The 22,785-nt window shown below is 39.6% G+C and overlaps 1 protein-coding gene and 2 pseudogenes across 2 annotated transcripts; 1 reads left to right on the top strand and 2 right to left on the bottom strand.

The window, feature by feature from the left end:
• Positions 1-639: 639 nt before the first annotated feature.
• LOC117450548 (zona pellucida sperm-binding protein 3-like) lies at positions 640-9,127 on the bottom strand (annotated as a pseudogene).
• Positions 9,128-14,849: 5,722 nt separating this feature from the next.
• Positions 14,850-18,585, bottom strand: LOC117450547 (zona pellucida sperm-binding protein 3-like; annotated as a pseudogene).
• Positions 18,586-20,161: 1,576 nt separating this feature from the next.
• Positions 20,162-22,765, top strand: LOC117451234 (uncharacterized). 2 transcript variants are annotated; one of them, XM_034089434.2, is made up of 4 exons: positions 20,162-20,231; positions 20,917-21,273; positions 21,367-21,473; positions 22,514-22,765. In XM_034089434.2, the coding sequence occupies exons 1-4, from the start codon at positions 20,183-20,185 to the stop codon at positions 22,715-22,717; spliced, it is 717 nt and encodes a 238-aa protein (XP_033945325.1). In that variant the 5' UTR covers positions 20,162-20,182; the 3' UTR covers positions 22,718-22,765. The 2 variants fall into 2 exon arrangements, with proteins under 2 accessions (XP_033945325.1, XP_033945326.1); XM_034089435.2 differs by having other exon boundaries at positions 20,174-20,231; positions 20,899-21,273.
• The last annotated feature ends 20 nt before the right edge of the window (positions 22,766-22,785 follow it).

The raw sequence follows: 22,785 nt of genomic DNA, 5'->3' as shown, positions 1-22,785 counted from the left end.
GTTTTAAAATCTGATGAATAACATCCTGAGTTTTATTTCAAATTCAGTTAAACATCAGTGTGTGCAAAACCAACTGCAACGTTTCAAAGGCTGCTCTTGGTTTGATTTCCCCTTCCTGCTCAGAGGTGAAGAACAATAAATAAAGTCAGGCTGTCCACAAAACCTCAAAGACTGAAGGAAAGAGGAGGAGTACAATGTGAGTCAGCTTTAGTATTTATTAGTGAGTTCATAACTGAAAAGACCATGAAGACGAGCTTGTCATGCATTCTTATTTTCAATCAGCTTTTTGAAGGTAAAATAAATTCACATTTTATTTTCCTCTTTCAAACAGATATGTGTATCCTGTCAGCTGACATCAACATGTAATGTTCATACAGTGTAATCTGTTTTTATTTACAGGGATGTTTCATCAGAACAGTTGTGTGACTTTGTTTAGAGCCATGTTAGGTATCAACAGTAAAGACTAAACATCCTTGTTTCTTTAATGTTTATGATGTATAAACATTCCTTACTAAACAATCATTAAAATAATCGTGTTGCTAGTATTAAGCTATAAGTATTACGCTGAGGTTTGGTCAGGGAGGGTGAGATTGATAGACAAATGTTGAATCCTTTATTGTCTGGTTTGTTATGCTTCGCCTACTTGTAGGGGAAAACCATCAAAGGGCCCAGAGTAACAGTTTCACGTGCCACCAAATCTGAAACATGAATACAAATGAAAGTGGGAGTCAAATAATATTTAGTTGGGGCAGTTTTCACAGACAGATCACAGATTATGAAAGTTATAAAACTGTAGGATTTACAGTTTACCTTCAGGGATCAGACTTCCGGGGTTTGTTTGACCGGTGGGAGAGTTGCTGGAGCATGTATCCTCGCAACATCGACACACATCATCACTGCCATCGATATTTATTCATCTGATGAATAGTATACAGAATTAATAATTGTTTTCCTTTAGCTTTGAGTTGAGGGCATTTACACCCAAATCCAATGTTGAAATAATAGCCATTTATTTGTATATATATATTGTAAGGGAAACTTCTGTGTAGCAGCAATGCAGTGGGAGTCACCGACCCAGGAAAGAGACACGGGAAGAGCAGGAGCTTTGATGTCAAACACTGATGGTTTATTTGGAGCTTCTGCCGGAGAATTCACATCACAAGTCACAGCAGCCACGATCTGACTGCACGGTAGAGTTGCCACGTCAATTCTCAAGAACTCTACCCCGGACCCATGTATTTAGCTAGTTCCGAGAGCATCATCAACATGCTGCATAACAAGATAAAATCATAACACCTCTATCAGCTGACGCCAACAGGCAGGAACAGGGAGACAGAACACTGAGAGCACAGCAGCCAAGGTTACGAGGTGCGTGTGCTCAGTCAGGACAGTTTGAACTGATAAACTGGGTCAAAGTTATGGGCCTTGGAAAATATTCCCGAACAGTCCTCTCTTTTTATCAATTTTGATAATCTAAAAACCTTAGTCTAATAATATTTTGTTCAATACTTAAATCAATGGGAATCTTCAGATTTGAGTGTGGACTTACACAACATCAATTACATCAATAACAATCACATTAAGATTGAAACATTCAATCACAATGATTGATACAGCCAATCATAATAGAAAAATCATCTCTCATCAGTGTTTGGATCATCTTTTGTCAAAAGCATAATAATGAACACACATAAAACACAGGTGCACAATAGCAAAAATATTTGTTTTGGGCCAAAACTGAAATTAATCCAGTACTTGAAACATCATTGTAGGTCTTTCTGTGCATGGATAATACATTAAAGAGTAGTGTTGTTAAGCCTGATTGCTGGACGATTAAGGATATTAACATTATCTGTGATAATAGTAGAAATATCTTATTATTCAATACTTTATAATCTGAAAATATTAATTAATTAATTTTGTTTAGTGCGAAAGTGTAATCTGATCCGGCAAAAATATATTAATCACCACTATTCAACACATGTCTGGTCATTGGAAATAGAAAAACAGTCATTAATTGTACATCTGTAAACATCCAAGATATTAAATCAATTCAAAGTTCATCTTTGTACGAGAGCTGGAAGAACGTGTCCTTCAGTCTTTCTGACTCGTTCTCCTCCTCTCTTTATGACAACGAGTGTCTGGTGTGTAAAGGCATCCTGATACTGTAGATTAGCACTGAGGTGCTGATTGGCTCAAACTCTTGTTCATCAGAGCGCCATATTTCAACCCCCCAATTGCTCTGCTTTTGTGTGGCTCATTCAGTGAGCACTAGTTGATACCCCAGTGCAACGGAGGCTCATCTGCCTGCATTCCTTCTGCTATCTGCTTGAGAGCAGTGCAACTGCGTATTCCATGTGGCGCATCCAGGTCTCCCCCCGTGATGGGAGAGGTTAGGAAGACATCAAACTCCTCCAAGAAACAAGGAACCTTGTAGCCTCTGAAGCCCTCGCTCGTCCTGCAGGGTTGTCTGCTTGAGCCCACCGAGCAGAAAGATGAAGAAGCATCCCATCTCCTCAGAAAGTTGAAGATTAGAATCCTCTCATCTCGAACGACCTCGTGCCTCCTTGCCCTCTGCAGCCGGAGAGTGTGACCCTCTCTCTCTGACCCTTGGCCTTCAGAGCTGTCCTAGTTATTGGGTTAACACTTGATAGGGATGTTTTCCTGAGTGCAGACAACTCAAAGTAATGGATTTGCACATTATCATTTAATTACAAAAATAGGATAGGCCCCTCAGAATTATTTGGGAGCCTTCCTGACACATGCACATGCATAAATGTAAGGTTTGTGTTAGTCATTTAACATGCAAGAATCATATACTCATCAGTCCAAAGCAGAGACATTTTATTTTAAGTTAAAGGTGAGCTAGTCCCTGTGGATATAACCCTTCTCAATGATTCTAAATGTTATATTAATTCACCATTTACCGTTTGATAAAATATTAGTTTATCAGAAATATTTTTTTTTTCTTCCATAAAACAGGTTTGAGAAATAAATGTTCCAATATAAAATCAATTACACAATATAATTGACTCTTCCCTCCCTTTTCTTACATATGTCACATATGAATAATAACTTAGGAGTCTATTTAAGCATGGTGTAGTTTATAACTATTACTCGAGAAGACTCAGTATCACCTGTGTGCAGCTTACAAAAAAACAATTGTGAGAAACATATATTATGCAGGAAATGTATACCTTTGTTGAAAAACAAAGCATATCTGATTTGGGAGGAAAAGCTTCATCCCCCTTAACATCTGAGTCACTACTGATGGCATTGCATGAATGGAATTGGGTGTCTGAGGGTTTCATTACTGAGAAATGTCAAACAAATTCAAAACCTTACATTTGAAAACAGGTTTGCATTCCTCCACTTAAGGTGACGTTATCATTGGAAACAATAAAAGCTAATTGTTTTGATGTAGAATCTATCAATTGAATCGTTAGAGCAGAACAGAATGGTCGTATTGTAGCCTGAGTACCGTGCAGCCTCTAGTTTTACCAGGTGGAAACATGGTCCATATAATGTGAATACATGTAGAACTAAGAGGCCCCTGACATTAGGCCTATTTTAAAAATAGTAGGGGCTTTTAACAGCTTGCCAACTTACAGGCATCCTCTGCATAGCAGTATGAATAGCCTTAAAAAAAAAAAAACACTCTGCGGTAACGAGAGTCATGTATCTGAACCAAATGCCCTAAGTGAAGCCGTTAGTCTCATCTGACTGACCCAAGGGTTGGTGCTGGTGTGACAGGGAGGCTTCCAGGTGTTCAAAGCAGATGTCAAGCTTTCAGTTCATGGCTCGGTGGGGGGAGCAGACCCACGTGAGACAGTATAAACGGCTGTAATGTTCAGTTTGAGGAGCATTGTCTCTGGGAGCAGGAAATGGTGTCCATTCTCGGACCAGACCATTAATGTCATGTAGAGCAGCCATAGCATCTCTGTGACTGCACTCAGCCGGACTGTAGCAGGGTAGAACTGGGTGACTCTTAGTGAAGCCGTCCAAGGCCATAGACAAAATGGAACCACGTACCAACAAAAGGGACACAAGGTCATCAATGTCTCTCTTTACCATTGGCCTAATTGCACAATAAATGAGTGGGAAAAAATGTGGAGCACTAATCCATCTTGTGAAATGTTGAGTTAATCTAAATAATTACTTATGGGTTGAAATCAAATTAACATTAACATTAGAACTAAAGTCAGTCAAAATTGGACTTGCACGGATCAGAATCTAAGCAATACACCATTTTCCCAGCTCTGTAATGAAAAGGATAACAAGATTAGGTACATTACAGGAGTGTTAAAACATCCAAACATGCACACGTATCTTATTCTTGTAGAGATTAGAGGACAGGTCTAATGTTGTGAACAAAATTATCAAGTCAAAGTTATTTTATTTATTCTATATTATGTACCACATTTAATTTAATAATGAATCTTGAATTACTAATAACTTTAAAGAAGGCAACAATTTACAATTTGGATAAGGTGAATACTTATCCAAAGTGTGTGTTTGTGTGTGTGTGTGTGTGTGTGTGTGTGTGTGTGTGTGTGTGTGTGTGTGTGTGTGTGTGTGTGTGGGTGTGAGTGTGTGTGTGTGTGTGTGTGTGTGTGTGTGTGTGTGTGTGTGTGTGTGTGTGTGTGTGTGTGTGTGTGTGTGTGTCCACGCCCAAGGTTTAAAACATTTGGGACAGCAGTGAAAATGTTATGAGAACCAATATGTTGCTTAGACTAAACTCGAAGGAAGCTAGACTGGAACATTTTAAATAAATCAAAACACTTGCACATTAATTAAATACATTTGACATTTAGCTCGAGCTGGGTTCAATACTTTTCTTTATGGTATTTAAAATTGGGCTCGAGTAGAACCCCTGGATTTGGCTTGCAACACAAAGTGATACTGATCTCTGTAGGACTTGGAAGTGTCATGATTCAAAGTGTGGGCCTGTGAAAGAGAGGCCCTTGGAAAACAACATCTATTTTTTAACTGTAATTACTTATTTTAAAGAGATTGCAACATTATACTTTTTAAAGAATTGCTCAATTAATTTAACACATTTATTATGCACACAATAAAAACTTCAACAATATATTGATCCTGGCTTAACCAGCGACCTTTACTCTGTTGTTCATAAGCTCGGTTTCAGAAAACTTGTCAGTAGTTTAACAACTATTTTAATTTTAGTAATGTCTATGGAGACCAATTGGTTGATACGAGAAATAATTTGAAGCAGTTTAATAAAGAATGTTAAACTATTTTTAAAACTGTAATTGAACTTCAACTTATATTAATTATCTGATTCCAGTGGCCAGTTGGAATAGATAATCAACAAAGTTTCAATTTTGCAGCAACAGCGCAAAAGGTTTCAACAACAATTAGTATTATGTCTGAGTCTAGTTCTGTCTTATCTGCTTTGTTTTGGAATGTGTTCAATACATTACGTTTGTATTCATTATTAACAGATTTTGCAACCCTGATCTCCTCAGGCAGGTCTTTACGACCAGCAGTGATGCCTCTGAGGGTCTCGGGGCGCAGGACTGGGCATAGGGTTTATACAAGGTCACAAACATATCTTAACATACCAGCAATACCATTTAAGAATGGATTCTTAAAGCAATATAATCTTATTTTCTTCTTACACCTACAGCGCACACCCTGAACAGTGTGCTTCTTGTTTACATGTTCCTCTGCACACTCAGATGCAGGACATAAAAACACTCTTTTGCTATTTATTTTCATTTTGCAGCACATTTATACTACCAGAATTTTGCTTTACATCTTTATATTATTTATTCTTCTCAAGTCATTTACTTTTGGTGAGATAACTAAAGTTGAGTTCATTTTACCCTGTCTATGGACTGATTCATTATTAGTTGTTACAAAACATACACAAGACGGCGGGTAGACAAACCAATATAGACCCCCCATACAAACAATCAGACAAACAAACATGAACTCGTATTAAACACCAGCGTGACAGCAAAGCTCATCCAGCTCATTTTAGTCCGAATTAAGAGGTTTCAGGGGGGGTGGGAAATTATAGATGGGGCGCCTTGACTCGCGCGTCCACCCTTGTATACAAGTCCTAGATCGGTGCCTGAAAGCCATCCAAGAGCGATAACTAGCTTATCCTCTTGCGACACCACTATTATTTTCTAGGCAAGGCAAGGCAAGGCAAGGCAAGGCAAGGCAAGGCAAGGCAAGTTTATTCATATAGCACTTTTCAAAACAAGGCAATTCAAAGTGCTTTACAAAAAAAACGAAAGACATTAAGAAAATGGCATTTAAAATCAGTCATTACAAATAAAAGCTAATAAAATAAACATAAAAAGAAAAAATACATGGATACAAGTTACAGTGCAGTCTAAGATATGAATAGTTCAATTAAAAGCAGCGACAAAAAGAAAAGTCTTCAGCCTGGATTTAAAAGTAGTAAGAGTTGCAGCGGACCTGCAGGTTTCTGGGAGTTTGTTCCAGATATTTGGAGCATAATAACTGAACGCTGCTTCTCCATGTTTAGTTCTGACTCTGGGGACAGAAAGCTGACCAGTCCCTGAAGACCTGAGAGATCTGGATGGTTCATAATTTAGCAGGAGGTCAGAAATTTATTTTGGGCCCAAACCATTCAGTGCTTTATAAACCAGCAGCAGTATTTTGAAATCTATTCTTTGACACACAGGAAGCCAGTGTAAAGACTTCAGAACAAGAGTGATGTGATCCACTTTCTTAGTGTTAGTGAGGACTCGAGCAGCGGCGTTCTGAATCAGCTGCAGCTTTCTAATAGATTTTGTAGTGAGACCTGTGAAGACACCATTGCAGTAGTACAGTCTACTGAAGATAAAAGCATGGACAAGTTTTTCCAAATCCCGCTGTGACATTAGTCTTTTAATCCTAGATATGTTCTTTAGGTGATAGTAGGCTGATTTAGTAACTGTTTTAATGTGACTGTTGAAACTCAGGTCAGAGTCCATGACTACACCTAGATTTCTGGCTTTATCTGTTGTTTTGAACATTGCAGACAGAAGCTCAGCGCTAACTTTTATACGTTCTGCCTTGGCTCCAAAAACCATTACCTCAGTTTTATCTTTGTTTAATTGGAGAAAGTTCTGACACATCCAGTCATTGATTTGTTCAATGCACTTACTCAGTGTTTGAATTGGAGCATAGTCTCCTGGTGAAATTGTTACGTACATTTGTAGTGGCGCTGTGCCCCCTCGATCAGGAGCCCACAGACTTTTTCCTCTACCCTTTCTCTCCAACAACAGCCCAGTTGACTGTAGTCCTACTCGACCAGCCTATACACTTGCTATCAAGTTTATCACAACGATGAAACACAGTTTTGTTCTACACCTGCTTGCCACTGCCCACCCGTGATCAATTAGACTATCATTTTATGTCTGCACCCCAGACCGACACCAGCTCTTCCAGCAATAATGTAGGGAACGCTTCCAAGCAACGTAGAGAATGTTTCTGCAGCAGAGTAAAGAGCTGTGGCGCATCGGGTTATGCACGCACCTCGCACTGCCCCGGCCTTGCCAGCTATGTAGAAGACGTCACAAGCAACGAGTGCTTTTAGACCATCTCGTTTTTAATAGAGACGGCGGTGGTGTGAGTTAAAGCTATAGACACAAAGCTGTGACTTTCTCCCTCTCAGCTGCACTTCTCCAGCCCCACAAACATGGGGAGGTTTTACACACACACCCGAGCTTGCAGCTGAAGCCGTGTTTACAGAGGCGATAGCAGTAATATCTCCGGCTGCTTATTTTCAACTGCTGTGTTGGCCGCTGAAACCCCCAGAATTCGGCGATTCGTTCAATACAAATCTTTACATTGCTTTCATACAGAAGCTCCACTTTACTGATGCCTTTCTTTAAGGTTTCTCTAAACATGAGCTGTGCATGCTTGTATGGCACTTTCGTCCCGAGCAGCTGCACAGAGGAAATCAGCCAGGACTGAGTCCCCAGACACTGATCCCCTGGGTTTATTATCCCCAAATGTTCATTAACCAAAAGTGAAACACAGCCGCTCAGTTTCACAGGTAATTTTAGGATACCGTCAATCACAGATTCTGGTAAGGCAATGTCCAAATGTAGATTTGAAATCACACTTACCAGTTCTGAAGATTTGTTGGTATCCTGCCGACAACGCCAATTTGTAAGGGAAACTTCTGTGTAGCAGCAATGCAGTGGGAGTCACCGACTCAGGAAAGAGACACGGGAAGAGCAGGAGCTTTGATGTCAAACACTGATGGTTTATTTGGAGCTTCGGCCGGAGAATTCACATCACAAGTCACAGCAGCCACGATCTGACCGCACGGTAGAGTTGCCACGTCAATTCTCAAGAACTCTACCCTGGACCCATGTATTTAGCTAGTTCCGAGAGCATCATCAACATGCTGCATAACAAGATAAAATCATAACACCTCTATCAGCTGACGCCAACAGGCAGGAACAGGGAGACAGAACACTGAGAGCACAGCAGCCAAGGTTATGAGGTGCGTGTGCTCAGTCAGGACAGTTTGAACTGATGAACTGGGTCAAAGTTATGGGCCTTGGAAAATATTCCCCAACAAGGCTGATTGAGAGAGGTGAAGGGCGTTTTCACATGTTTAAAACTAGGCCTTGTTGACAGGGCTGCTCTTCTGCGTTTCAGAGGTCGCTTTCAGCTGGCAAGTGATAAAAACCTAATATAAGAGAGACCAAAGAAATGTCATTATACAACTTCGAAGCATTTCCAAACATGACAAAGTCATTCAAAGTGGCTCACTGAGTTCCTTGTGTCGTGGGGGAACAGGAAGGCATCGAGCTGCAGCTGAAGAGAAGAAGATCTTGTTCTGGGATTGAAAAGTGCATTTGATCCGTCCACTTTGGCATCATTGACGCACCTGACTATTGATGCAATTTAAGAGCCAATTATCATTCTGTATTCTGAGCTTCTCTTACCCATGGTTTTCGATAAAGTAGTATCTGGGGACTGATCTCAGGTCAGGAGACAGAGCAGCGACACAGCCGTCGATAAACAGGCGTCTGTGTCCCGCATCAGGACCGCTGTAAGAGGCCTCGAGGTGCAGGAGGTCTCCGGTGTAGAAGACACTGGTGAGCGTCTCTCCTGTCCAGTCCTCTACAATTAAACACAAGCGTCACTCACCGTAATTCAAGTCAACATATTTCTGTGTTTCTGCTTATACTCAGTTATTCTGTAATGAGTTTTGAAACTGTAATTGAGTGTTTCTTTATTGGTTGAAAAAATGCTCTAACTTATAAATAAGGAATAGCCTACTATACTTCAAATATAAATGTTCATTTTGTATTAAACAATGATAGGTGGTTTTTTAAATTAAAATGGTGGTCGAATTTAAGAAAAGTAAAACATCCATTGACAATGTCTTAGAAAACTTGTGCAGGAAAATCAAAGACCCATTTATCCAGTAGTGTACTAAAAAAAAATAATAATAATTGCCCTGCGAAATACTACACTGCTTATGTATGATTTGAGAATTCAACCTAAGGAATTAATGTACACATTGTCCTTAGTCCTTAGATGTCTATAGAATAAAAAATAACTAAAATCAGGGACACTTCTGAAAACACAACAAATCAAAACTACCACTTAAGCAACCACAGTTATATATGCAGCATCTTCTATTATTAGCAGATTTAGACTCATACCGTTTGTCTCCTGCAGCAGAAAGGTGAATAATCTCAGCAGTTCAAGTTTAGCCATTCATCACGGCGTTATTTATTATAGGCACTGTTATGGAAATCTGAGACTGTGGGAGTACAAGTCAAAGTGATCAAAACAAATAAATGGTGAATCAGACAGAGTTGTCTTTCTGGTTATTTATTTGAAGCTTCAAATACCTAAGATACAATAAAAATAGACACAGGTCTCACAGAGCATAGCATAGTCTACGTGAGTGTGCGCCATACAATATAGCAAAGCAAAGCTTATATACAGGAAAGAGTGAGAAGGTTAGAAATCTGTCTTCACACGGTCACATTGTTATTAGACATCTGTCCTTGAGCTGTCCTCCTACAAAAAACGACCATATAGGTCGATTGTTCAGCAGCTAAATACGACCCAGAGACACGTTTTAAAGTGTAGCCCCTCTAGTGGTCGTGTAAGAAACAACATGCTCCTGTCGATTGCAAACGCTCCGGAGGGTCGTTTATTCACAAATAACCCTCTCTGGAAAATCCTAAATTGTGGAATAGTTTGGCCATTAAAATGCTTTTTTATTAGATTTCTAGCGAGAAGTGTATATTGTACTTTTATAATCTATGTCCAGTGGATGTGTAGGATCTACAGTTTGATAGATATACGAAGATGATTTGAGGTCTCGCCAGGAGAACGTGTACTGTATATGGGGCAACTTCCATGTAAAGTTAGCGTGGGTGAAAACAGTATTTCCGGTCTCGAAGTTTTCATAATAAAACCGGAAGTATTCCCCACACTGTCAAATGATTACGCAGTGATATCTCCATTACTCATCCACTAAAAAACATCATTTTATCCTTGTTAATTACACAATATTGATTGGTTTAAATTGTGTGCAATGCTTTTGTGTTTTTAACCTTCGATTCGGAGAAACAAATTGCTTTTTTTCGGAGTTTAGACACTACAGAGTTTCCGAAGACACTACACTACCCAGAATCCCCAGCTATCGTTTGGGACTACAACATCCGCCTTGCTTTACAAACCCCGTGATTAGCCCTCAAGCTCTGTGATTGGATATTGGAGTGGCAGTGCGACATGGTTACGCTGAGCGTCAAAGCTCTTTGAAATGGAATGGAACCACACCAGACTATCCAAAACTGGACTTGGACGGGTCCAGCCCGGCCCTCCCCCCCAGAATTACACTTGCTGGCTATTGTGTGTTTCGCAACATGTTCTATGGCACGTCTCTACTGGGAAATGTAGTTTTAAAAGACGTTTTCGTATTTCCCACAATTAGAAGTTGCCAGTATTAAACTGTATACATCCCTGGAGGTTTAGGGGACACGAAACACATTGGTGTTATCAAATTTAAAACATATAATTAATACATGGGTGAAAATTGCTTGTGTCCATAATGGGCAGCATTAATACCACATGACAGCTGGTCTTATGTCTGTGACCCCTCCTGTTGTTAATTGATAAGCCTGAAACATGCACTTGTCAAGGTTCAGATGCACATTTAGCAAATATGGCAGTAGCCATCGATCATCTTAAGATAAGATACTTTATTGATCCCAAGTTGGGAAATGTTTTTGTTACAGCAGCATGTACTACTTTGTTCTACTCCACTACAATTCAGAGGTTAACCTGGTATTTTTACTCTACTACATTTATTTTTGTTACTTTGCAGATTCTGATTAATGATGTGAAATATAAACAACCCTTAAATCAGACTTTAGTTACACCTGAGTAAAATTCAGCCTTATCAGTTTGTCTGTTTTGCACATCCTCCTGTTAATATCTTTGGACGTCCTGCACTAAACTGTTTTATTGTAGAGATCACTACAGTATCTTCTAGATATTTTCCATTCTATATTTCTATCATTGACCCCTATTTTGTATGTAGGCTACTCTTAATATTTAAATGTTTTCATCAATAACTAAATAAATATAACTTATTCAACAACTACAATCAATAACGTGCTTTAACCACTAGGAGGTGCGGTTTAGACCAGTGGTCTAGTTAATAAAACATAATAATATCGTACATAATATGACTATTCACTTTATTGTGAGTTTAAAACAGAACGGTAAAGGAAAATACAGTTTCAGTCTCTCGATGTGAAGCTTATGCATTGTACCATGAACCTGTATAGACCTGTAACAGTCAACTGCATGAGGAGTTGGAAAGGTAGTTCAGAAAATCAGTAATATCTTTAAAAACTACAAAAAAGTCCCTTTCTATCAGCTGTGCACCGTTATGGTGTAAATACAGACTATCTACTAATTGGATCAAATATAAAAGTCAGCCGAATTAGTGTTGATACTGCAAGGAGACGTATTGTGTGAAAAGAAATGGAAGATGTTGTTTAATTGTTGATATATTTATGGTCCACGTCACGTATTCAGTTTTGGCGGCATCTCTTCCAGTTTGTCAAAAGGTCTTCTGATCAGGGCTCTATAAATACATATCTAGGGCAGATATGTAATATTTAATGCAGCCGAACCGTGTATTACAATGCCGTTATGTGATGACTTTCAAAGAGAAAAGCAAGAACACTCGGAATAAAGTATTTTTATGTTTTCCGATTTCATATCACATAAACACCATATCCCGACGTACATTGCGGCGTGATTTTAGCCTATCAAAACCTCTGAAAAAAGAAATGTGTCTCTCAGAATCGAAAGAGAAAAACCTATGGGAAAAACACAAAAGCATTGTACACAATTTAAACCAATTAATGTCGTATAATTAACTAGGATAAACTGTTTTTTTTTTAGTGGATGAGTAGTGCAGATATCACCGTTAAATCATTTGATCATTGGTTTTATTATGAAAACGGCGAGACCGGAAATACTGTTTTCAACCCGTAACTTTACATGGAAGCTTGCCGCATATACACGTTCTCCTGACGAAATCTCAAATCATCTTCGTAATATCTATCAAACTATAGATCCTACATATCGACTGGACGTGGATTCTAAAAGTACAATATATACTTCTCGCTAGAAATCTAATCATAAAGCGTTTTAATGGCCAAACTATCCTACAATTTAGGATTTTACAGAGAGGGTTATTTGTGAATAAACAACCCTCTGTAATGTTTGCATTCAACGGGAGCACTCGAGGCCGACAATTTTCAAACGTAATTATAGGTCGTATTAAGCGCTTGAACAAACGACATATTTGGTCGTAATAAGGGCTTAAACAATCGACCCATTTGGTCGTATGAGTTGTAGGACTTGTTGAGCATAACGGTTCCCAGAGTAGGGAAGTTCTTGTGTGACTTTGTGTGAGTCTCAACCCAGTAGCCAAATCAGCTCTGTGGCCTTGAAGCGTTTGGGAATAAACCCAAAGTAGAGTAGATCTCAGGAAATGAGAAGCATTTGGTTTAAGCATATAAGGATATAATAAAAATGTCCACTACAGCACACATCTCACGAGGCTTGAGGACAGAGAGAGAAGATGCGTGACTTCCAACGGTCTTATACCCCAGGTAGTGACATCACAATCATGTGGTACAGCCCTAACCAATGAACACAGTTAGTAGTCGCAGCTACTTACATAAACAATATATGGTACACAGTAATACATGGAGTCATACACTATACATGTCTGTATGTTATATCTCAACAATCATCAACAACTTAGTCACTTTGGAGCCACAGTCTTGTAATCCAGCTTCAAATAAATATTCAGAGTCACCAGCAGCAACAGGTCGACACTGACTGCTCTGTGAATGCTTGACTTCTCTCAAAAAAAAAATCCCATGGAGCATTGTACGCTGATAGTGGATCCCTCATTGAATTGTGGTTCACTGATTTGACTTTCTGTGTCAAACCCTAATGCAGCAGTTTTATATTCCCTTCCTTCAGCATCGATCATTGGTCCATCTCTCAAAGTACGAATGGCGTCTGCAAAACCAAAAGCAAAACGTGACAGCAGTGCCACAGAGGCTGGCCGAGCTGCCGTCACCATTGTGCTCTTTTATCAGAACAGAACAGGAAAGCAAAGTAAGCAAACACAACACTACCAGTAGAACAAGTGATAATTTAGGAAATCTAAACCATACTGAATTTAAATAAGATGCGGAAGGTTCAAACTCTGAATGTCAAATACTTCCCAGTGCAGACTAATCACATGGAGAGGACAGCTGGAAGCCATTACTCATTAACTGATGAGAATGAAAGCTGCAGTCACACCAAAATAGCTGCATGTGATTGGCCCACACCTGACATGTGGGTTTACATCTAGTAGTTACACTGATGCTTCCTTCCTTATGCATCAATCAATGTTGAATTATTATATACTACAGTTAATGGAGAGCAATTTAAAATGCAGCCCCATTTTATTGTATTCAACATCAGTTTATTTTTTGCATGTAGGTTTGAATGTGGTATATGAGTACGATTCAGTTCCAGTCCACTGTAAAGTGAAACAAAAACTGACACATTTACAGCTTCACTGGTTTCTGGCTTTGAGTCCCAACAGGCCTTTTAGTTTAAAAACAAATGTGTGATGTCATGAATTGCATTGAGCCAATAAGTCTTGCTTCAGTTTTTCCCCCCAGATGCCTTGAAATAATGGCATCTGTAACTATACTCATCTAAACATTAATATTGTCACTTTTTTTTTTAATTAGTCCCCAAAAACAGGAGTGAATAGATTTGCTAAGCTAAAGTTACAACTCAAGGCTTTGTAAACCATCAAATTGTACCTCTAAAACATATCAACTACCCTAGTAGAGGTCTGGGTACTCTATTAGAATGCAGTCTCCAGTCAGAAAACCCAATGGACACAAAGTTATGAGACCATGTTTATATCTTAATGTTCAGGTCATTATATTGCCAGGACCCCATGGTAACTCCCCTTTTAAAGAGGCTACTCATGTACAAAGGCTTTGTTGCAGCAACTGAAGTTCAAATATAAACTGGCTGACCTCCAATACATCACCTTTATACAGCTGTTACAACTAAAGCAAATGACACCCCAGAAAATAAATGCCATGTTGTAGTACCGTTTCTAGCAGCGGGCAAGCCCAAGAAAAGACATGGAAGACAAATTGAATTTTGGGTCCTCCCTAAATGTTTACCGTTATATGAAATAAATACTTTTGCATTTAATTGTTTTTAGCTGTGAGCAGGTCATCAGTTTTCCTTGTGTATTGAAACATTAAAAAGCAAACAAATTAAAGTTTGAATCATTTATTATCTCTTTGGGTCCATTGTTTCAGAACGGTTAGATTCTGTTGCAGTGGTGTTGGACAGTGGGGGCACAGCCACATTAACCGCAGCAGTTGTGAGGACTTCATCGAGCGCCGCTGTGTTGGTACTGTTCAGCACCGCTGCCTTCGGCTGCAGGTGGGCCTCAGGAGAGGTTTTTTCTAGAAGTTCCTCAGCATCTTCATCTGTAGTCATAGAAGAAATGTGTTAATGTAAAAGGTGCATTACAGAGTGCCATTTAAAAAAAAAAAGAGTTAAGACTTTTCACAATGTCCACCTGGTTTTGGGTCGATGATGAATCAGGAAGCAGCCCTTTCCTCTGATCTTTGACAGAAAAACAATTACACATTAAGATTTCATTATGGGCCATTTTAATCTCAATTTAGAGATTGTTAAAGGCTTCAAATGAACAAAGAATAATTCAATACCGGCATTGACTTACCAACTCTGTTTATTCCACTCCTCCACTGGCTGCCATACATTGTAGATCTGCTGATTTGATCAAGAATGGAAGAAGGCTCCTCTGCAGGTATGGGCCGGCTTTTCTGCTTGGCTGGCAAGACCATCATCGGTCCCACTCTGGCCTGATGTTCCCACACTAACACAAACCAGCACAATGCATGTTAATTCAGTTACCCAGCCATCATCACGTCTAAAACCTATGCCAAAACATGTGTCACAATTGATCATTATGACGACATCTATTCTGCAGCCAATATTCATCATACAAGTTTCTACAAGCTCCCCACCTGTACTGGTCTTCAGTCCACTCCTCCAGAGGGGTTCACGCTCTTCTGGCTTCACAAACCCTCGAGGCCTAAACTTGCTCGGGCTGCTGGGAGTTTGCTCAACTCCAATTGGTCTTTTGCATTGCCCACAAAGTAGTCATTACCATCAGCGGACTGCCATCTGATAAATAAAAAAACATTCAGCACCAATACTTTATTTTTTGTGTGTAATTTGACATATTTTAGACTGGATCTCACTGACCTTCCATTCACAAAGGTGCACGCCTTGTTTGGTGCATCGGTGCTATTTATTGGCACAGCATACAGGTGACATGTGATGTAGAGCTATGAGAAAAGCGGTGTTGGGAAACATGCACACACAATCATGTTTAAGGCAATTTAATAGAGCCTCACCTCCCCTCTGTCCTCATTATAAAATCTGAAGGCATCAATGGACATGTGGAGCTTGTCATCCTGTGTCCTGGCTAAGAATTGAGACCTTGAGCCTGGAAGCTGAGAGTCAACAAAGCACCTATGATGAGGAAAAACAAACACTAAATTAGCACTCATTGACTACTATAACCAGAGTCTACATTACCCACAATGCAACTCCACGACTAACATTTCTAGTCATATAGAGCGGCAAAGTCCCTTCCTTTTCGGGGGACCTCCATGAGACCTTATTTCGAAAAAAGTATGTATTGAAGTCAATGGAGAGAGAAAGATGATCTTTTGATCCCGTTTGAATTGTGCCACGAATTACACATGACGTTTGTCAAGTTAAAAAGGTAATTTTGCAAGTCAAAAAATAAAAGTGTGTCGTAAAAATGTGACGCAACACTTTCTTTGTGTGAAACCGCTCAATGAACTACCTCTCGCACCACAGACCAAGACGGCCGTCACGTTGGTACATTTCACTTCTTCCTTTCAGAATGAAGCGAAAAGTATTAAGAGAGCTGAAAATCACTACAAGTCAGGGCATGTTGAGAGCTGCACATACACACAAGGGGAGTTAGTTGGTTCCGTAAGAGCCAGAATGCGGGACCGGGATTTGTAGTTGCGTATTTTTCATAGTCTTATATTTCAAGAGTTTTACGACAAACTGTGACTTTTTTGACACGGAAATTATTTTTTAAGATTAACAAACATCATATGTGTAATTCATTGCACACTTCAAACGGGGTCGAAAGATAATCTTTCTCTCTCCATTGACTTCAATACATAATTTTTCCGAAATAAGGTCCCATGGGCCAGAAGTAGATGGGCGGGACTTCGCCTCTATAGCAGGGATGCAAACTCATCAGGTATGAAAAAGGTGACAAGGATCCGAGCCCCCCGACCCCACGGAATATCGGCTTTAAAATTAGGAATAACAGAGAATTTTAGCAGTCAGAACAACTAAAGCAGCAGGTAATAATAACAGAAATCCCAAAGAGTCACATCTAATAGAAATATATAAAAGCATTTATTTTAATTGTGTAGCAGTGAGTTTAATATTTTGGCAGCACTGTTGAGCATTTTAAAAATGTTTTTTCATGCCTCTGTGCAAGGCTTAGTCTTTCTATCTTTATAGCCACTGGTGTAAAGTAACTAAGTTCATAAACTCAAGTACTACTTGGGTACAATTTTGAGATACATTGCACAGTGTTATATTTTCACCGCTCAGTGTCAGTAAATATTGTACGGTTAGTATTGGACTACAAGAGATGCAAGCCTGTACAGGTAGTTATTTAAAGCATAAATGAGTCGGTTGGGTTCTGGAGGTGTGGTTACAGCAATTGTGCTTGGTTGGCGTGGCCTGTGCCTGGTGGTGGGACCCAATGGGATATATTCTCATGGTGCCCAAAATCCCTGGCCGCGCCCCTGCTTACACATTAAACAGCTCCCTCTAGGGTCAGAAAAATACGTTACTTTCTGCCATTTAGCAATTTGCAGCCTTACCCATTTTCAATGAAGGCATGCCTGGGGCTGGAGTGCATGTCAGGGCTCAGTGTAGCCACGCAGCTGCTCACAAACACTCGGAGCGCCACGTGATGCCCAATTCTGACCGAGGCCTCGATGCTGATGGGCTCACCGAGATGAAACACATTAGAGCCTCTTTTGTACTGCCAGTCACCTGCACACGGACAGAAAAAAGTACTAAGTGCAAATAGAGCCATGACAACTCATAACATGAGATAATTATCAAAACCCACTTGTCATGATTCTCAAGTTAAACTGCAACATTTCCACTGCAGCCTGGGTCGACATGAAGGGGATCCAGGTAGGCATGAGTGAAGAACTGGACAAACTGTACTTCCTAAGAAACAGAAAACATGCATTTAAAAAACAACAGACATCATTCAAAGATTTTTACAATGTGAGCTTTAAAAACAAAGAGACAAAGACCTTTCGTAATGACATTCAAGTGGAATTACAGCCTCCTCCATTCGAACAACACCATATGGAGAAGCCTCAGGAGAGTATATGAGGAGGTTTGTGTAGATCAGAGAGTCCTCAGTTACCTGTGGAGAGTAGACGTGTTTAAAACTAGAAGCTATAATGAATCATATTTGAAATGAAAAAAGTTACCCAGTGTCTGGTGCCGCACTCCACAAGTCCAACACTGATACTGTACTCATCTGCTGAAGACGCTGTAGCTCTGCAGTACTGGTTGTTGGTCTCCACTCCAAGGCGTATCTCGTCACCATCAACAGGAGCTCCAACCGCAAACATATCGGCTTTGATAACAATCTCCAATGAGTCTGGATGACAGGTCACTCTGATGGTATTCACCTGCTGCGGTTCCTCAGCCGGAGACTTCTGCTGCCCGATTTCTGACCTGCCTGTGTTCGCAAGGCTCTGAAACGAAGCATCTTGTGTGGACGGGAAAGCAAAAGAGGAGCTAACACAGCGTCCTACAAGGAGGATAACCTGAAAATGAAAGGCCTCCATAACTGATAACAGGAAACTGCTCTCTGTCTTCCTGACTGACTCACAGTAGGCCTATGGTTCAGGGTGAGCGGTGGAGCTTTTTTAAACTCTAGCCGATCATTATCCTCATCAGAGCAGCACACTTGCGTCCAATCAGCTTAATTGGCTGCACACTCTGAACTCAAGACATGAGGCTGATTGAGAGAGAGGTGAAGGGCGTTTTCACATGTTTAAAATGTGCATATATTTGCTTCATTGCTTGTTACTTTGGATTTTAAATAAAATATTAGTGTTGCAGTTCATGAAAACCATGCAGGAAGCATTTTGATATCCCCCTGGATCCTTAATTTGTATACACTATCACATTATTATTGTGGTCTATGATGTCATTTTATTATGTTTTTAAACTATCATTCATGTTTTGTTGATCTGTACAGACTGTAAATCAAAGAAAATCAAATAAAAATGTAAAGCTTGTGATTTTGAGCTACATAAATACAATTTGATCTGTGTTTGAAACATAAGACACATATACAAATCAATCCATGCAGTTCAAACAAAGTATTGAAAATGCCTCCAAATACTTAAAATCATCCCAACTAATTTAAAATGACTTACAAAATATGAAGTTCAAAACTATATTCTTAATTATCCATTTCAGATGTTCACCCTAAATATTTAGATAATATTTTATGTTATTTTAGATTGATTGATCCATTTTTATTTTTCTGTTCATACTTTTTAGTTTTTTTCGGTCCAAAGGGCCGTTATTGGAGATGTTAGAGTTGAAAGGGGGGACAGAGGGGAAGACATGCCAGAAATGTTCGGCTGGTTCAGGATTCAAACTGGTTTACTAGGCAGCGTTGGCTGAATATGGGCTGCCAGCTCTAACCACTGACATATCGGGCAAACCTATTCTTATCAAGGGTTATTGACCTAACCTCTTTCACTCTTTCCTATTAATATCTCCTTTGTATTTGGACACATTGTATTGTCTTGTATGTGAATAGCACTTATTTTGATGCGCTCAAAACACAACCCAAGCTTTAAAAATATATATTTATTATTAATTATGATTGCAGAGCTTCTGAATCGAACTGTGCCGGCGTACATGTTTACAGGACACTAACTTATAATATATATCCACCCCTTTGCTGCTGATGACTCTCCTCCTGATCTGCACTTTCACACTCATCTTGCAGACACCAGACATATCCAGTGATACAACATGAAAGTGATATTATCATATCTTCTTTTCTCACTTGATAATATCACAACAGGATCGCTATGAGAATACTTACTATGAAACTATAAAAAAAAGTGTTATATATAAAGAACTTGGGGGAGCAATGTTTATATTGCTAACAAATACTGAGATTTTTTTGAGAAGGGTTTGTTTGAGTAATTTTACACATTAGTGGTGTTGCAGTGGATGAGTCTGATTCAGCTCAGAAATTCAGTTAAACACCAGTGTGTGCAAAATCAACTCCAACGTTTCAACGGTTGTTCTTGCTTTGATTTCCCCTTCCTGCTCAGAGGTGAAGAACAATAAATAAAGTGAGGCTGTCCACAAAACCTCATAAGGACTGAAGGAAATAGGAGGAGTACAATGTGAGTCAGCTTTGGTATTTGTCGGTGAGTTCATAACTGAAAAGACCATGAAGACGAGCTTGGCATGCATTCTTATTTTCATTCAGCTTTTTGAAGGTAAGAGAAATTCACATTTTATTTTCCTCTTTCAAACAGATATGTGTATCCTGTCAGCTGACATCAACATCTAATGTTCATACAGTGTAATCTAATGTTGATACAGTGTAATCTGTTTTTATTTACGGGGATGTTTCATCACACCAGTTGTGTGGCTTTGTTTAGAGCCATGTTAGGTATCAACAGTAAAGACTAAACATCCTTGTTTCTTTAATGTTTATGATGTATAAACATTCCTTACTAAACAATCATTACAATAATCGTGTTGCTAGTATTAAGCTACTGTATAAGTATTACGCTGAAGTTTGGTCAGGGAGGGTGAGATAGACACTTTTTTACGCTGCTATGGACAGTCTTGCACTAAGATATTTAAGTGACTGTTATTGTGTAGTTAGTTTCTGGGTTTGTCTCTGCCGGCTTTACAGGGTAATGACCAAAATGATAACACATTCTCATAAGGGGAAAATAACTATGCATACCAAATGTTATGGCAACACATCCAATCGTTTTTTAGAAATCACTCAAAAATGATCTCTCATCATGGCACTATGAGAAGTAAAAGGTCACCAAATTCTGTATGATTAATCCTCTGGGGACCATGACATATACAAAAACACCATGGTAATACATCCAATAGTTGTCAAATTGATGACCTCATTCATTACAGCATAATGCATAACTCCAGCCTCTGCAGAGTTGATCCTCCAGCAGCTGATGGAGAGCCAGTCTCTGGAGCTCTCCTGCTCCCCCCAGCTGGGGGCCGGCCGTCTGACGGGCCTCCACCTTTACCACCACAGCGCCCACAGCCAGACCACCCTGCTGTCCCTGGCTGTGGGGGGGGAGCTCAGGGTCGCCCCGGGGCACAGGGGGCGTCTGCAGCTCCTTGGAGGTCTGGAGTCCCCGCAGGTTAATGTAACCGTGTCCCAGTTACAGCGCAGCGACACTGGGCTCTACATGTGGGAGCTGAGCTACACTGAGGACAGCAGGTTGGATCAGATCCTCCTCAGCGCCCATCAGGTTTTCTTGTTGGTTGAAGGGACAGGTATGTGCATCAAACATCTTACGTGACACTCTTGCAGTTCATCTAAATCCCTCCGTGCAGATATGAATGTGTTTTGGTGTGTTTGTGATGCAGGAAGGTCATGCCAGTGCTCTCCCAGCTACCCTCCTCTGCTCTTCACCATCTTCATAGTAGCGGGGCTTCTTCTGCTCACAATCAGCTGGCTGGCTGTAGACACATGTGTGAGTATTTACAGCTTCACTGAGCAGGATACTGATTACACTTGAAAATGTATGAGGTTTTGTTGTGAAGCTACAATGCTCCTGTGTCATCTCCCTCCTAATGTCCAACACATGTGCAAATGGACGCATTAGCTTTTAATACAGGAACAAATCAAAACTACTAAAACAGGAGTCATATTAAGCTCAATAGCAATGTGTCAGCTTTAATAGAGAAACACATTTACAGTTTTCAAGGCAATTTATGTAAAAAAGTATATCTCTTATAATTACTCTATGTATTACTTACTGACAGACATATACTGCATGTAGTGGGAACTTGGTAACACTACAGCCTCACAAATACCATCATGGTTAATCAACACATCTAGATTGTATTAAAAACAATATAGGCTTTACCTTATCAGAGATTTCTTTGCAATAAGTGTTCATTTTAATTTGTCTACTCCCTATATCATGTTATTTATGCGTTGCTGTCTAATGTACTGTATATAGCTTAGAACAGGGGTCTCCAATCCCCATCCAAGTACCGCTAATCATGACGTAAGACATAGTTGGATTTAATTGTTACATCCTGCCCAGATAGTTTTTTTTTCAATTTTCAGATTTTGGTTTTGCTCTTACAGTAGTTGTTAGTTTTATTGGAATTATTTAGTCAATACATATTAAATGGGATCTTTATAAACCAAAAGAAAGGTTGACATGAAACACAGACAGTTAAAACAAATGTGTTTAATGTCTACATCTGTAATGAGCAAATAGCTTTTATTAATATCATTTTTGTGATTTATTTTAGGAAACATTTTGTTTCAGCTTTATAAATGGAAATATTTTAGGTTAATCCTAGCAAACAATACATTGGCAGTGACCCTGCAGTAACTCTGAGGACCCCCTGTTAAAGGACCCATGGACTTAAAGATGAATCAAGACATCTATTGTCAATTTAAGGCCTTCAGCATAATAACTCACTACAAAGAGTAAATTATGACGTGAAGATGAATTGATGTCTAATTAATAGTAAATAATAATGTTATGTGTTGTAGGTGAAGGCGAGGTATCATCACAGACCACAACCTCCAGTTCCTATCTATGAGGAAATGACCAGGAAGCAGCAGAGCGCTGAAAATAACCCAGAGACGCCCTCACAGCGGGAGGAAGCAGACTACCCTGTGTACGCTAACCCAAACATCCGACAACCACAGGACAACTACTACGCCTGTCCCAGACAACTCGCCCTCAGAGCGTGATTTATGGCACTCATGGTGCAGCAACGATTCACAGGAAGTGACATCAGATCTGTATACTGCCTTTGATA

This window comes from Pseudochaenichthys georgianus, chromosome 8, assembly GCF_902827115.2.
Source record: "Pseudochaenichthys georgianus chromosome 8, fPseGeo1.2, whole genome shotgun sequence".
Lineage (NCBI taxonomy): Eukaryota > Metazoa > Chordata > Actinopteri > Perciformes > Channichthyidae > Pseudochaenichthys > Pseudochaenichthys georgianus.
This window is presented reverse-complemented; position numbering and strand designations above follow the sequence as displayed.

Excerpts from the sequence above, each read along its gene's own strand:
- LOC117451234 (XM_034089434.2), top strand. The coding sequence starts at position 20,183 with ATGAAGACGAGCTTGGCATGCATTCTTATTTTCATTCAGCTTTTTGAA. Across the intron at positions 20,232-20,916 it reads TTTCATTCAGCTTTTTGAAG|CCTCTGCAGAGTTGATCCTC; the intron begins GTAAGAGAAATT and ends GCATAACTCCAG. Across the intron at positions 21,474-22,513 it reads GGCTGGCTGTAGACACATGT|GTGAAGGCGAGGTATCATCA; the intron begins GTGAGTATTTAC and ends TATGTGTTGTAG.